A 16879-nucleotide genomic window follows, 5' to 3' on the forward strand; every position below is an offset into this window, starting at 1 on the left:
TGTGGTTCCAACCCAGGTCTGCTAAAATAATGGAAGGGAAGGTGACCTTAAAGCTGGAGGAGGTGCATTACCCTTCGTCCATCCAGTGATTCTCCATTATAAATACCCCTGTATACGGACAACTGTTTTTCCGCCTGCCATTCTGAAATCAGAAGACAGCCTAGCTTGGGGGGAAACAGCTTTGATGGGCATTCACAAGAGACAATTAGCACAGCAAGTGGAAGAGGGTTAGGAGTGCATGCACACACATACACACAGAATCATAGAGTTGGAAGGGACCACCAGGGTCATCTAGTCCAACCCCCTGCACACTGCAGGAAATTCACAACTTTCTCCCCACACACCCCCAGTGACCCCTTCTCCATGCCCAGAAGATGGCCAAAAATAATCCTCCAGGATCCCTGGCTAATTGGCCTGGAAGAAAATTACTTACTGACCCCAAAGTGGCAATCCGCATTTCCCTGGGCATGTAAGAAAGGGCCACGAGAGCCAAACACTGACGCAACCCTTCCTGCCATCCCTCTCATGATCTGCCTAAGTTCACAGAATCAGCATTGCTGACAGATGGCCATCTAGCCTCTGCTTAAAAACCTCCAGAGAAGAAGAACCCTCCTCTTGAGAAACCCTGTTCCACTGAGGAACCACTCTGTCAGAAAGTCCTTCCTAATGTTTAGCCAAAAACTCTTTTGATTTAATTTCAACCCATTGGTTCTGGTCTGACGTTCTGGGGGTGCAGAAAACAACTCTGCACCATCCTCTAGATGACAGCCCTTCAAGTACTTGAAGATGGTTATCATATCTCCTCTCAGTTTTCTCCTCTTCAGTCTAAACATACCAAGCTCCTTCAACCTTTCCTCATAGGACTTGGTCTCCAGACCCCTCTCTATCTTCATTGCCCTCCTTTGGGCACGTTCCAGCTTGTCTATATCCTTCTTAAATTGTGGTGCCCAAAACTAAACATAATACTCTAGGTGAGGTCTAACACATGCACAGACCTGTAGGAGCCCTGTACTTCCTTCTTAGGGGCAAACTACATGTGTTTTTTCATGAGTCAGGTCTGGGGAGCACCGACTCTCTTTCCCCACAGTCAGGCTGTAAACAGACAGTATGTGGAACGTTATTATAAAAGTCTGGGGGTGTGTGGCAATTAGGCTCTTGTCTTTCCCTCGTACCATAGTCCCAAGGTGAATCAGGACTCTGCAGCTTTTAAAAAACTTTTCCTGCAGGCTTTCTATGTCTGCAGTGAAAGCTAGTCATGTCTAGAAAACTCTGATCAAAATCATTTTTTTTTAAATCTCATGCACTTTTTGTCTTTAAATTCTAGTCCCATCTTTACAGTGTAGCAGATATGGGACAGTCCAATAGAATTTAGCATTCAAAATTCACACGTACATGACGAAATCAAATACTTTTCTCACAATGAAAGACACATAAATGATTGTGCCATAGCAATAACAGTAAAGCAAACAGATTTTTTAAAAGCCTTGTTTTCCATCGGGTGTTGTAAAATTTGCAAGTGACATTTGTTTGCAAGTATAGTAATGAAAACACAGGAAGACCAATGGGGAGATGTCTGACCTTTGCTTTGCATGGGGGACAGTATTTCATTTTCACATCGAGCATCTATTCCATAAGTGGTGAAAAAGGTTTTCTGTGTTATGCTTCTGAACATACAGCAAAAATGAAACACTGTCGAAGCAGCATTGGGTCTTGAAAGTGAGGTGGGGGTTGTGATCATGTTTCTTTCATAATTTTGTCCAGCAAGAAGCTTATTATTTATTTGTTTGGAAAATGTGTATGTCACCTCTCCAGGCCTGTTCAAGGGGTTTAACAATTAAAACAATAAAACAAAGCCAACCAAGACAATAAAAACACACTTTAAAAAAATTGCACCTATAAAAATGCTGATGGAACAAGTCAAGCCAATAAAATTAAAAAATAAAAACAAGTTAATAAAACCATGCCAATAAAAATAGGCCATGGCATAAAAGCATCTCTCCATTTTAAAATTCTTTGACCACAAAAGTATGGGTAATAAACATTGGTTCTTGTGGCCTGGCAAATATTGCTTTGAATTATACAGCAGTGTTGACTGCTGGAAAATGACTTCTTTTAAACCATTAAAAGGGTGGGCGTTACAATCATGGCTTCTTAAGGGTCAATGGGCAACATAATCTTTCATCAGATTCATATTTATTACACTTGTATCTTACCTTTCCTCCAAGAAGTTCAGGCAGTAGATCCTCATCCTCACAACAACCCTAAGTTAGAATAAGAGACACCAGTTGCACGGTGAACATGCCAGAGCTGGACTTGAACTGGACTTGAACCCCTGCCTTATTTTAAAACTTTTGCCTCAGCACCACACTGGCTTTTATTGTTTCAATGACAATACTTTGAGACAACCACTGGCAACCATTAGCCCTGTTCACATGTTACAGTGAATGTATGTACAGTCCATTTACTGTGTACGCTTGATTGTTTTTTACACATGCGTTGAGTAATTCTCATGTTACGTGCACAGCTGAATGTGTGATTGAACCTGCATATTTATCCTTGTTTCATTTGTAAACTGAATGCATGTTGGCTCTTTCTTACAAAAAGATGTACGCATGTACATGTGAGATGTATCTGCATTCACTGTAATGTGTGAACAGGGTTTCTAAGTATTTCCTTTCCAGTTGTAGAAAGCACTGCAGAAAAGATTTCCTACTTCAGCCTTTCATGTCACACCAGCATTTCTGCCAAGTCAGCTCCTGGTATGGTCACTGAGGAAGATCTTTTCTAATACTGATTGTGAAGTGAAACCCCATGATATTGACCATTCTGTGGCATAATAACATTCCTATTTTTCATGTGTTTGCTCAAAACACCTAATAAAATAAGATTCGTTTCTTTTTGTTGTCTCTTAGGCAACAATTTATTAACTCTCCCTTTTTGGTATTCATTATAATCATGCAAAAAGAGTCAGTTTAGCATGAGAAGGAAATTATATATTTCAGGTTATTTTTAATGATGTGTTTGGCTTATTTATGAATACATCAGTGAACAGAAGACAGTAACTATCATCGTATATACCCCTTCTTTATTCAGTCTCTGAGTTATTTGGCATTAGCACTGGCAAATAAATCCTGTAATCATTTACAAAACAGGTGATAAAAGTGAAATGCCTGTCCAGCTGACCTTTCATGCACAATCATTTCCCATATCCAAAATAATTATATATGCATGGCACCTGTTTTGTCAGAAGCAGATGTTGGAGCAGTGGTGGCAATTTCTCCCTGCCGTTTTTTTACTTTAAGCATCCATTTTAGTGAATCAGGCCCTTGTTCTGCCAACACCTTCTCCCATCTCCCTCTGTAGTGTTGATTTAACTTTCCCAATTCATTGTCTCTCTCGGTTGCTCTAGCTTCTTTTAACAGAATAGTATGTAGCACACCTTAATCACTGTGGTTTATTAAAACCAATGTCAAGCATGTATTGATAACCTGTCTCAAAGTTTTCAAGATCCTTGACGTGAAGTGATCGAGCTGCATCCAACTTCTTCTCATTATATTGTTACAGCTGTGGGTTTCTAGTGTCATAAATACGGTACTTTCACACATGATGCCAAATTCTAAATCGAACTCAGATTCAAGTCTATAAAGATTTAGGTTTTTTTCTTTGAAATTGAACAAAGCAGTGATTGAAAACTATTAGTATACTGATGCTAATTCAAAAAGACTACTGTACCATTTAAAAGGTATTTTCTGTATAATTATTTGTGAAGAATCTAATGTAATTCCTTCGGAGGATTTGTATTTTAGAAATCTTTGGAGTTAGTCTGTATTAATACAGCCTGTTAAAAGAATTCATAAAGCAGTTCTAGGAAGGACCTCTGTCTGAGATCCTTCTGTCTGAGCTAAATGGACCATTGGTCTAGCTGTATAAAATACTTAATATGTGCTGTATTAAGTGTGCATATAAAATATGAACAGTTCACATCTTTGTGCTAGCACAAAATCACAAGGGTGAACATTGCCAAAAGCAGTTCATTGCTGGCACAGCTCAGTAAAAGAAAAGAGTGTCCAGTTAGTGTTTTCAGGACTAGATCTGAATGAAGTGGAAAAGATTAGTGTGATTCAGCCTCGTCTCAGTCTCTGTATAGTAGAAAGAAGCAGACTGTATCCTGATTCTATGTAGAAATCATTTCTCAATGTGCAGTAGACGAACACATTAGTAACGGAGGGAATAGACTGATTTTTTCACGTTTGTGTGAAACCCTTTCTTGTCCTACTACCATCTGGTACTCATTAATTTCTTTACATAGCAATAGCTTTCCATTACCAGTGAGATCTCCACATAGTTGTAGCATATGGTTTGGGAACTCATAGTGCAGAGAATGTGTCCCCTGGGCAAATATTTCCCTGAGATTACCGTATTAAGAAAAAGATTTTCCTTAACCATATGTACAATTTAACCATAAAATGCCCCCTTGAACATAGCTAAACGGAAAGTATCTATACTGGGATGTGGCTGCAAAATGCATATTAAATCCAGATCTAAAACATAACTGCTATCTGGTCATGGCTTCATCTAATGCTTTTAGAAATAATTAATTGCTTTCTTGTGCAGAGAGTTGCATTGCTTACAAAGATGCTTTTGTGATATTCCAAAGTAAACTCGGAGATTTATACGTATTTCCATTGTTGTTTGCTGCCTTAGCACTTAGAAGGTATGGTTGTGAGAGAACCAAGAAACTGACAGGCGTGCCATTCCACAGAATGTTTTCCTTTTCAGAGCAGGACAAGTTAAAGAAGCCACATTTTTTTACTGATGTTATCATCAGCAACCCTTTTTGAAAATGCTTCCAGTGCTAGGCAACAAGGGCATCAGAATGTGTCCTGAGGCTGAAACCAAGATCTCTAGCAGTTTTCTTTGCTTTGTAGACCTCTCTGGAAGTGTTTGCCCATTTTGTTCTCTTCCCAGCCCCAATTTAAGGAATTATTTCAGAAACCCCGATTGGCAGCTTCCAAGTTTCATTATTAATGGGCACTGGTGGAATTGCACTCCCTGTCAGGACAGATAAAGCATAATACAGTGCCCTTGTCAGTGTAATTCTTCAGCCTGGGGTACAGTCCGATAAATTAATCATGTTAATGATTAGCTGTAGTATCTGATGGCTGAAGCCCCAGTAAAACAGTGTGAATCTGACCTGCTTTCCTGCAAACGAGTTACATACATGGAAATGGCAATATATCAGGGCTGGCTAAAGTTCCTACACCATACTGAAATCTTCATGTGGCTGACAGCAACAGCTTCCACTTCTGTCACTGCATTGGTTCACACCCACCCACACACACCTGTCCTCCAAATTCTGCTGGTTCTCCTTCACTCCACTCCCAACAGTAGCTTCACAGATACTTCTCTGTCCTTTTCACTGAAGCAACCCCAGCCTCCCCATATGGTAAATAGCCTACTATGCTTTCCTCAATCCAATGATGCTACCATCTATTCTGCCATTCCCTGCCCCTCCAAAGCATTGTTGAAGGCAGGTTCTCCTGCTCCATGTGAGCTGAGAGGGTTTGATTTTGCTCATTCTGGGCAAGATCGTCCCCAAAAGAGTGATTTCACAGCCTCAAGGGTGTTTCAAGACCTGTGTTTGTTCCAGAAGTTCCAGGTAGCACTGTTGGTTGGGCGAGCCTTTTATCAGTTAACTCTGATATGCCTGTGTCAACCTGTAAAATAAGGACCTGGCCATTGTGTGCATGCAGTGGTACACTCTACCTAATAGAATCGTTTAACATTTGTACTTTAGAATTTGCCCTAGCTTTCTGTTGTCTTCTGGGTGTGATTCAGTAGGCTCCTGATTTTCTGTATAGTCCTAAATGATGGGAATACCTTGACCTAGACCGGCTGTTCCTTCATAAGCACCTTCACCCTTATGATCTCCCCTCTCATGTTGTCTGAGATCTTTGGGACAGGCCTTCTCTTACGATCTGAAGTGAGGCAAGTTGGAACGAGGAGCTTGTTCGTTGAAGGTTCAAGAACTCCCTCATTTAGAACGTCCATTCAATCCCCTTTTCTTTTGCCAAAATAATAATAATCAGTATTTGGAATCAATGTTTTAATTGCTGTTCTGTGTAACTATTTTCTTGGGTGCTGTGTCTCTTCCTGCTGTAAACAGGAGTATAAATCCTTGACTTGGCTTTTGAGAGCACCTTCACTGAATATACCAAATATACTCCCTTCTTTTGGAAATGTTGTTTGTTGCCAGGCTGTTTGTTTTCACCTTGCCTAACTGTATTTATGATGCAACAGGGCACTCCAGTTCCCTAGTTCCCAGCACCACCACTTCCGACTCTCCAGCCCAACAGGGCTATGATGCTAGGGGGCGCATGCTAGACTGGAAGGATCCCGTTGGCTCATCTGAAAACACAAATCCATATGTGGCTGTTTCATCCCATAATCACCAAGACAAGAAGGGTAAGGCCTTGGAGATCATTCTTCCTGTGGTGGGGAGGGAGGAGGAGTGACTGCAGTGTAACTGCTTCCAGCTGGAGCATGGCAACATATAATAAAAGTCTTACCATATAATTAAAAGCTTATCTCAAAAAAAAAAAAAAAAAAGAGGGCCAAAGCAAAATTTAAATTCGGTTCTGGTTGTTCAGTGATGAAGAAAACCATGTGGAACAAATGCAAGATATAAAGTTTAACGTGTTTGAGGACAAGCTTGGAAAGTTTAAGTTAGTTCAAATGACGATGATAGAAGATGAACCTCAGCTTTACATTATTCACCATTTTGCACTTCCAGCCGAGTGTATGAAAGTATTTTTGATGTTTAATTCATTTAAGCTGCATGCTCAAGCCATTTACTAGTGTGATGAAAATCCCATTGAAATTAAGGGCACAATCCATCAGGAAGTCTCCCCTTGTAAATCCAACTGAAACAAACAGAAGCTTGAGCTACCCCCATTCATTTCACTGGGGTATTAAGTACATGAACAGAGCTATTGCAAAATGGCTATTGCCATTTTGGTTGGCTTATGTGGGTTTTCTTCTTGAAAAAAGTCGGCCCATTTTCAAACACTTTCGCACATGCTGAATAATGCACTTTCAATCCCCTTTCAATTCACTTTAGCAATTATTTGCAAGTGGATTTTGCTGTTTCACGCAGTAGAACCCAGCTGCAGACTCTTACGTGCATGCTTTGTTTGAATACTGACACTTTATGGTACGGCTGTGTTTTTTCAAGTTATTGGATCCTGTTAGAAGCCTCCCCCTCCCCCTCCTATATACACACACCCAGGCCACGAGTGGTTAGGCACCAGTATTTATTGTTTTAAATTAATCCTTGAAGCAGGGGAAGCATGATTCCAATTTGCAGCCTCCTAAACTGAAAGGGGACAACTCATCCTCAAAACCAGAGAAAAGAGGCATGTTAATGCGTTCTGTGGTAATGTGACAGTGCTGCCGGCAGCAGCCTTTCTTTAGTAGACTATTTGAGGAGCGATTGAATCTTTTACATGGACAGTGGCTCCAATAAAAATACTGGAGCCTGGGAAGTAATTTGGTCTCAACCTGTTCCTTTTATGCTACACACCAAGAAGCACCAGCTTCATATATTCTGTCTACATTTTACCACAGTTTGTGCCCTATGGTTCAATAAGGCTTCCGTGTACTGCTCCTGTGTAAGTGGCTTGAGCTTGCAATTTAACCGTGATATCCAAATTACAGTTATACCCTTCTAAATTCACTGAAGTCAGTGAGCTTAGAAGGGTGTAAGTGTGCTTAGCATGGCGCTGTAAGTGAATTACAAAGCAGTCAGAAACAAGTCGTTTATCCAAGGCGAACCTCAGGACACAGTCCTTTCAAACCAAAGTTGTGAAGCTTCCATTAATTTCATTGGGTGTCGCAAATTTATTTAAAGTTGATTGATTATTATGAATCCACAATTGCCTCCACTTTCAATAGGCAGAGAACAGACCTTTTAGATTTAGTTCAGATGATTTGTTCTTCCTGGTTTCTAGGCTTCACCACTCCTTTGCCCAGCAGCTGCCTTGACAGGCAAACCAGCTGTTTTTCAAGCCATACTGCATTCTCCTTCCACTTTCAAAACAGTCCCCAATGAGATTACTCTCATAAGTGGAAAGCGGATGGGGCCATGATAGTTTTCACTTGACTTCACCTCATGATGAAGTTCCAATAGAGGCTTTATTAGCGCTTGACTCGTGCATTCTTCGGGACCTAATTAATTACCAAATCCTTACCAAAGCTGGAAGCAGTCTGTACACATTAAAGCAAACAAACAATGGTGGCAGAGGTGACCGCATGGTTCTTTATCATTATCACATATCTGTGTGCTGTCCTCTCCTTCCCTTGCCCACCCCATGCCCAGATGGAATTCAGATCAGACTCTCTTGATACTGTAAATTATTGTTCAAGGGCAAAGGAAAGAGATGTTATGCAAACTTCTTCTTCTTTTTCTTTTTTTTTTAATAGAAGACCAGTGTTGCGCTCAATCTTCTTTGTGTTCATTTTGGATGTGGATTTTATTTTCTTTCACAATTTTGTTTTCTTCCTTTACTTTTTTTGGTTTTGTTTTGCAGAGTACTTTGTTGGTGTTATTTTGTGGTTGTGTTACTTCTGTGGAGGTGCTTTTGTCTGTCTTTCCCCCCTACCAAAAAATGACTTGCCTCTAATTGCACTAATTCTTAAGCCACTTGCTGCTTCACTTTCAATGCCACTGATGCCTTGATGATGTCACATCCATATGTTCAGCTTTTAATTCAACACAAGCATCCCAGGGAATATCTGGAGGGGATATGCGAGAAATGGGGAGGGGGATAATTAAATGGGTTGACTCATGGGAATGTGACATTTGTGTGCACCACAGCTTCAGTAGCTAAATATACTCCGGAACTGATGATTGGAAGAACCCTCACAATTCTTGCCAAGATGAAAATGTGGAGTGCGGTGCACAGCTAGTAGCATCAAAGCTATGCATCACATTCTTTCTGGCTTTTGCATTTGGGCCACTGAAATACACCTTCTGCCAATGCAAGCGGTGTAGAGGGAAGGACTCTGTAACAACCCACAATTCTTCTCTCCAGTTTTGCTTGGCAAAATGTTCCATTTTCCTGTTGATGACTTCTTTATCCTTCTGCAGAAATGAAAATGCAGATTCATTTCCGGAGTATGTTGGTTTGTTCTGCTTTTTGTTTCTTGCTGTGTTTGCAACATTAATTTAATTATCTGTTTTTCACCTTTATGAACACCAATATTTCTCTCACATTGCAATCTAACCCTCCCTTCTGCTGCCATTGTACATAGTCTCTCCCCTGCCATTTCCCATGATAGAAAACCCTTTGTGTGGAATGCTCCAAGGCTTTACCCCCCTTTACTATAGTAGTACTACAGTGCTGTGTTTAGATCTCCTACTAACCAAAGACTGGAAATGAAGACCGTAAAGTCATCTTCTCTTATCAATGACATGCCCTTGCCCTTCATTACGCTACTGTCCCTTGTCTGCTGCCTGTTCCCTTCCTTAGAAACTGTACTATATATTATCCTTATGTTCATTAGTAAATCTGCAGCCAACAGTTCTGTTTTCAGTCTTGGTCCTTAGATGTCTAGAGTCTCCCAAGCTGTCCCTTTTAGTAAAAGTGTTGGAAATGGAATCCAGATGTGGCTCAACTCCATTGGGTTTGTGTTGTAGTATTGCTTCAGTTATTCAAAAATTGGGCCAAATGTTTGTTGTTCCATTTAAATGTACAAACTTATTGTTTGTTTTAAAAAAACAGATTTCATATCACTTTTCATTTCCCTCAGATATTAGATAAGGAAAATTTATTTCTGGTAAGATGACCCTAACATCGTTACTTAGGACATGTTGTTAATTTGTCCTTAATTACAGCTCCTTAAAAACAATGCAATAAGGCTGTTTCAGAACAAGTGATACACTCTGAGGCAGTTCATGCGTGCATCTGCTGGCTTACTTCCTGAAACCAGTGATCATATCAACAGTGTAGCATTGGAGGCACAAAGTGATGCGAGATTGTGGCTCCAGTTCTGTTAAGAGAAAAATGTTCACAGAAAAGAAACCATGATCTCACGTGAATTCATGGTCCTGGTATGACACAACTCACACATCTCGTTTATTCACATGAATAGTGATTCCTAGAAGTGAGCTAGCAGCTGAACACGAAAATTGACTCTCTGTTTCTGACCACTTTTACATTGTGAGCTCCCTTGAGGGCCCAGTAAGCCAAAATTGAATTATAAACTTGCAAATAAATATAAAAATTATAGCCTTCATCAGGTTCAGAAAGCTAAAAAATGGGAATAACTTTTTCAGTTTGTTTTAATAACATCAAAGGTATCAAAGGGCATCAAAGGTAAATTACAACCACACCTCTTTCAATAGGCATAAACATTTGCACTGTTCATGACAAACAGCTAGCTTAATTGCATCTCACAGAGGGATACGGTGACTACTATCGAGATTGTGAACTTCAGTGGACTCTTAATGCATGCAAATACAAAACACTAAGGGCAGATTCAAATGTTATGCCCCTCACATGGAACCCAACCAGAATGCTTTTTTGCAGCAGCCCCTCCAAGCAATAGTTGTAGTCAAGGTGCCTACATATTGCACTGATCCCACAGAGAGTGTCCACACCAGCACTAGCAACCACCAATAACTGGAGTGTCAAAGTGGCAATCCCTCTGCACAGAACCACTTATCTGTGGCTACCACTGTGTTGTAGTTTAATGTTTTTATCAGCCCTGAGTTCCATGAGGCCTTGTTGTAGGAGCAAGAGACTCCTGGAAATGTGAGATGTTGTTCTCTTAGTTCTATTTATCATTTAATAAGTGTCAACAGAATGCTAGATGGCACTCAGAAGATAATTTCATAAGAAAAGTTTGCTTCTGTCCTCATAATTTAGTCAGACCCACATCTTGCTATATATTTTGTCACTGTGTCTTTCTCGGTAAATAATCATTTTACAGTTTTCGGAACTTCTCCTCTAAGGATCGCTATAGCAATGGCACATAGTTCAGATAACTATCCAAAAAAATTGCAGTTGTGTTTTTCTTTTACTATGTTTATTGAGATTGAAAATATTACTCAAAAAGAAATAAAGCCCCACCCTTACACATGAGCAGAAAATAATATAACTATTTGGCATTATATTGCACTATTATTGCAACTACTAAAGAATAGAGCCAGTAGCGGATCTACTATGAAACTAATGAAGCTTACACTTCAGGGCCCCTAATCCCAGAGGGATTAGCAACTTTTTTTTTAATGAGTGGAATTTTCAGCAAAAATCAATGGAGTTTTTTTAAAGCGTTTGCATTAAAATAAGGCTATTTTAGTGATAGAATCATAAGCTAGTGGGTTGAAGTGCTTAATATTGACCTTAGAATATGCTATAATGCCCATTTCATATGGCCTCAAAATGTCCCTGCCCAAACCCCCAGCTGTATGGGTTTGCTGAGCTCGCCAGAATCTATTCATAGCCTACATTTTGGTAGCTGGGTCCTCAATTCCTTCATTGGTGCATGGCTTAATAGTTCTATAGCTCAGCCCTTAGGCTAGAGACAACTGGAACCATAAAATACATCTAAATTCTCAATTCAGGCTGCACTCGTCTCGCTTGTGCATTTTAACATGAAAAATCAGATTTTCACCTCTTTATCCTAACGAACCCTTTCTGATGGCCTTCTACCACTCTATAGAGAATAAACCAATACATCTGCAATAGAACAACCTCACTGAAGACGATAACAGGGGTTACCCAGACCTCGTTGCTGGTGAGAAGGGGCTCACTGTATGGGCCATTTTCAAGGACTCTACCCCACCACCCTATTCTCTGCCATTTTGGCCCAAAGGTCCTTGCTAGGGCAGCAAGGCCCTTTGGACCTTGTTGGATGTTCCCTATTGTTGCTGGTTGCGAAGGGCCCCCCACAACAGTTCAAGCTTCAGGGTCCCAAAATTGTAGGTCCACCATTGTATAGAGCAAAATCCAATGACATAATCCACAAGTGACCACTCCAGGGCAAGCCCCACTGAAATGAATGGGAAGTATGTAAGCACATACAGTTGTCCTCCTGTCCATCTTGCTCATTTGTTAGTTTCTGTAGCTGAAATGCTCAGACACTGGTTTTTACTCTGGGTTCAGGAGAACTATTAGTAGACTGGAACTGATGTTCGCCTCAAATAGCATCTGCCACTCTGTGGCATTACATCTCTCCTGAGCTCTCTCCTCAAACTCCACCCACCTCAGACTCTGCCTGCAAATCTCCAGAGATGGCAAATCTAGGAGAGGGGGTTCAAGGCCTTCACACCTATAGGTTGTTATAAATAGTGTCTCCGGTTCTTTATGTCTGGTTTGAATGTTCTTTATACCAGCAACAACAACAAAAGAACCAACCAAGCAGTAATTTATCTGAAATTATTCATTAGTTTTTTATCTATTGTCCTTGAAATGAAACGTTTAGCATTATTGTAACAGAATGTAATAGAATTTTTGGAGGTTTTCTATAATTATCTTAAAAACAGTAAGGTTTTCACAACATTATCCTCTTTCAGAAATTTTCATCCATAGAATTAGTTTTAAAGTTTTGAAGTCACCTCCACTGAATTAACAATGCTTCATACTGGAATAGTCGACGTTTATGTTTCAGCACACTCAACTAGCCACATATATCTTCCTTTTTTCAGATTTATGACAAGGGACTTCTAGTAGCAGGACACCCATTGCTAAGTGGTTTACATTGACAGATGCTTCTGAAGATCCTGGAAGTCAAGCTCCGTCTAAAACTGACTGGAAATTTTGTGTGGTGTGTCAGGAAGTGGCAGCTGAACATTCACAATGCCCAGCAACAGGCAGAGGGGCAGCTTTTGATGCGCAGCTTCTGTGGATAACCTTCAAGAATCCGCTGCCATCAATGAGCTGCCAGCAATACTGACGCTCAGTAGACTTGATGAAGGTGAAGCAGCAGAGGCTACATTGATTTGCTTCATCACAAAATGGCTTAAAACACGTAGCCTCAAGTTTAACAAGATGTTTCAACAAGGACAGGAAAGGGCATGTGAAGCTTTTGTTGAAGAAAGTACAGCTAGTTATGCCTAGAACAGCCACATCTCGATTATCAAAGCCTTTGCTTTGATAATCTGCATATACAAATGGTGCAGATTTATTTTATTTTTCTTTGTGGAAACGGATACGCTACATCGGGTCTCCACATTTGGCATTGATCAGTATGTTCGATCTGTTGCGGCACTTCTGGAAAACAGCCAACATGCAAAACTCTGTTAAGGAGAAATGTTTGCCCTCGTGGCAAAATAGTAAGTGTTTACTATTATTTGAACAATTGTTGGAAGGGCAGAAGGAACACATGCGATTGGTGGAAACAAAACTGAACACCCCACAGTAAAGATTGCAGTTGCTGAGCTTGTGACAAACGTTGAGGACATGAGAAGACTGAACCATGGAACAGATCTTCAAGCTGAGTGAACTTGCTCGCTTCTACAGTTGAAGGATGTAGAGGTAGTTCTCAACCATCAAATCTATACCACCAGACTAAACAGATTTTCTGCACACTAAAGCCTTTAGCAAATGGCATGATCTGCTGGTGGTGGTGTGGTTTCCAGAACTCTGACACAAATTATAGAGCGGAACAGTGAGGTGCCTTTCCTGTGCCTTTTGACCATCATTTTGAATATATCATGCTCAATTTCCTCTCCAAAGAGCAGGCGTGTGTGTGAGCAATACTCTCTGCAACATGTGACTTGTACCCAGCATCAATACCTGCCCCATTGTCTGTTGCTGAAGATTTTAAACATGCTTCTGCCACTTCCTGACGCACCATACGAAACTCCCAGTGAGTTGTACTAGGATATTGTTTTCCAGGATCTTCAGAGGCTTTGTTAATGCGCTATGAGATTCCCTTGTCATAAATATGGAATGAAGTATGATGTATGCATTAAGTTAGTTTCGCTGAAACATAAACATCAGATGTTTCAGTATTAGCTATCTTAAGTTATATAGGGCTGATTTCAAAAGATCAAAGACTGCTTGAAAGCTAATTCTGTCGGTTGCAATTTCTGAAATGGGATAAAATATTCTGGTGAATGCAAATTGGGCCCATGCAAATTGGACACATAGAACCTGAGAGCTCTTATTATTTATTTATAACTATCTTCTAAGGAAGTTACAAAATTGGTTGCCATTCTGAGAATATTTGGAATTCCTCCCTATCCTAATTTGAGCTGTATGTATGTGTCAAGATGTATTCTTTTGTTACAAAGGGTATGCTTTTTTGATACGGCACTGCACTATTTGGAACTGTACACAGACTCCATTTGATAAGAAGAGTCTATCTTAGGACTCCATAATAAAGACCTGTACTTTAATAATGGGAGCCATAATTTGGCAAAATTTAAGGAACAACCGAGATATTCTGTGGCGTTTAATGGAAAGAGGGAACACCTCTCATTGAGAGGAAAGACCAGTTTCTTATTGGTGCTTTCCCAGGTCCCAGTTTCTGCCACTATCCCACCTTCATTTCCATTAGAGCCTGCTGCAAGCCAAGCAGCACTGAAAGTGAGACAGAATTGGAACGGTAGGAACTTAGAATAGGCAGTGGCGTGGTCATATGAACAGGAGGTCTCTTGAGAGGAGGAGAAACTTACTTTCTTCCCTCTTCTGTACTCTAGGTACCAGCAGTGGGTGCAATATTTATAGCACCGGTGGCTACTGAATATGTAGATTAGTGCACCCCTGACTTTAATAATAAATTCAGGGACGTTAAAAGAAAGTCAGTGCAATACCTGAGAACAAAAACTCGCTATATTTCTTGCCATTTTAAAAAATGCATTACTGCAGATTTCTGCCAAAAAGTATCATCTCCAAAGGCAACTAAATACCCTTCAGCCCAAAGGATGATAAAGGACTAAATTATGTTTAAAACTGTGTCAGTCTTAGTAGCAATTGCATAATCAGTTCCATCTTTGGGGGCCAAGAAGGAAATCTGTTCCTAAGACACATGTGGCTGGAGTCACTCTCATGTTAGTAAACCATTTTGACAACCAACATCAAAAGCAAACCCTTGAGAATTCAACATTAAAGAAAAAGGCAGATTCTCTCCTTTGTTGCACTCGTTTTACATAAGTGTATTTCCCATGCTTGGAAACTAGGGTTTCCAAATAGCATAACAGGGCAGAATTAGTCCTGTCTGTCTCCATTTCCGTTGTTTTCCCAACATCTGGCAGAAGTCTGTAATTAGAAGTAAGAAATTTTGTAATTGTAATCTAAGTAATATTTTATATAATGTACTTTAGTAGGGTTGAATCAGCAACCTCAGTATTTGAACACATTTAAACTTCTCTGTCATAATTTTAGTTAAAATCTAGGTATGTTCTAATTACTCTGTCCTATATAAAACCATCTAGATTTGTTTCCCTTAAAATAGTCTTTGACAGTCAAATTATTGTAAACTGCCTTGGTAAAATGGATGTATGCACACAGACCACGAAAAGTTTCTTTTTAATTGAAAATCTAAACAGAGGTAGAGTTTAAACAAGATAGCAGAAAATGGATTAAAGAGAGATCATAGGAAACTGATGGAGATTAAGGCTAAAGGCATGTTCTTCCATGGAGTATGCATAGTTGTGGACAATGTTTTATTCAGACTGAGAAAGCAAGGATGTAGGAGAATAGACCCCTGCAAACTGAATAGTAGTGGCAAAGATTCCAGATCAGCGGCCAAAAAGTAGTAGAAATATCAAATAATCGCCCACAGATCATTCCATCAGGGATACTTGGGGGGGACTTCAGAATGTATAAACCAGTAAAAAAATGGGGGAAATTGCTGAAACGGTCTTGGGCAGTTTACTGCTGATAAAAATAAGATCCATTGAACAATAATTCAATCTTCATCTTGCCCTATCTTAAATGGATTTTTGATGTCACACACCTGAGCCCCAAGGATCAGATTTGTCCACCGATCCACGACTGATTTCATAATATATAAAACTGCATAAAGACACATCCATCAACAGTTTTTTTATAAAACAAAGGGTAAGATGTCTTTGTGATGCAGGAAAGCACTATCAGTGGCTAGGTCTATAGACGCCTCAAATTGAAATAGCCCCAGCTTCTCAGATTTACAAATCAGCCTCGTATCTTTTGTATTAATTTGACAAATTGTGAAAGCATTCCGTAGGGAATGCATGGAAAGAAATAGTTGCATGAGCCCTGATCAAGCAGCAGCAATGAGCCTGGGTGTGGTGCTTTCCTAGAGAAGGGACCTGGCAAATGTCCTCTGAGCTTCAAGGGAGGCAGCTCAAAACACTGAAGAGACTTCAGAAAGGCAGGCAAACACTGGAGTTGTTTAGCCTAGCATAGTAACTGGTCAAGGTCATGCAGAGCCATCTGTTATTTGAGTCAAAGGGAACATGAATTTTCCTAGGCAAGGAGCTTCCTTCCTGCTCAAGCACTTCCAAAGTCTGTCTGCTGCCTATGGAAAGCACCAAAACTGAAGCTCTCTCTCAGATGCAAACTCACTGTCTGCCCATTGGAAAGAAAAATATATCTGCTGTCTCATGGCACCAAATACGTGAGTCCCAGTCAAATCAGATTCTGGGCTGCTGCAAGTATGGTTCCCAATATGGAAAAGCTCCATCCAGAGGTGTAGAAAAGCTCTGTCCATGTGTGTATTTAGTGCAAATCAGATGATCAACAGTGGTGCCAAGCAGATAATAGGAAGAGTGGAATTGTTCCGGACAGTTATTATTGCACGTGTAGTTCCTTGAGCACTTAGGCATTGTGTTATCCTTCAGATTTTCATGTTATGAAGACAGACACTTGAACAGTTAGGGAACTGCACA

General features: G+C 40.2%; 1 protein-coding gene across 4 annotated transcripts in view; it reads left to right on the forward strand.

Annotated features, from left to right (window-relative positions):
• SEMA6A (semaphorin 6A) overlaps positions 1-16879 on the forward strand; it is a 93190-nt gene that overhangs the window by 56359 nt on the left and 19952 nt on the right. For 2 of the 4 annotated variants that reach the window (XM_056847953.1, XM_056847954.1), the window contains one exon: positions 6301-6465. The exons of the other annotated variants lie outside the window; for them this stretch is intronic. In XM_056847953.1, coding sequence (XP_056703931.1) covers positions 6301-6465 — 165 coding nt within the window. The remainder of the gene's footprint in view (positions 1-6300; positions 6466-16879) is intronic. 4 annotated transcript variants of the gene reach the window in all.

This window comes from Euleptes europaea, chromosome 4, assembly GCF_029931775.1.
Source record: "Euleptes europaea isolate rEulEur1 chromosome 4, rEulEur1.hap1, whole genome shotgun sequence".
Classification (NCBI taxonomy): Eukaryota; Metazoa; Chordata; class Lepidosauria; order Squamata; family Sphaerodactylidae; genus Euleptes; species Euleptes europaea.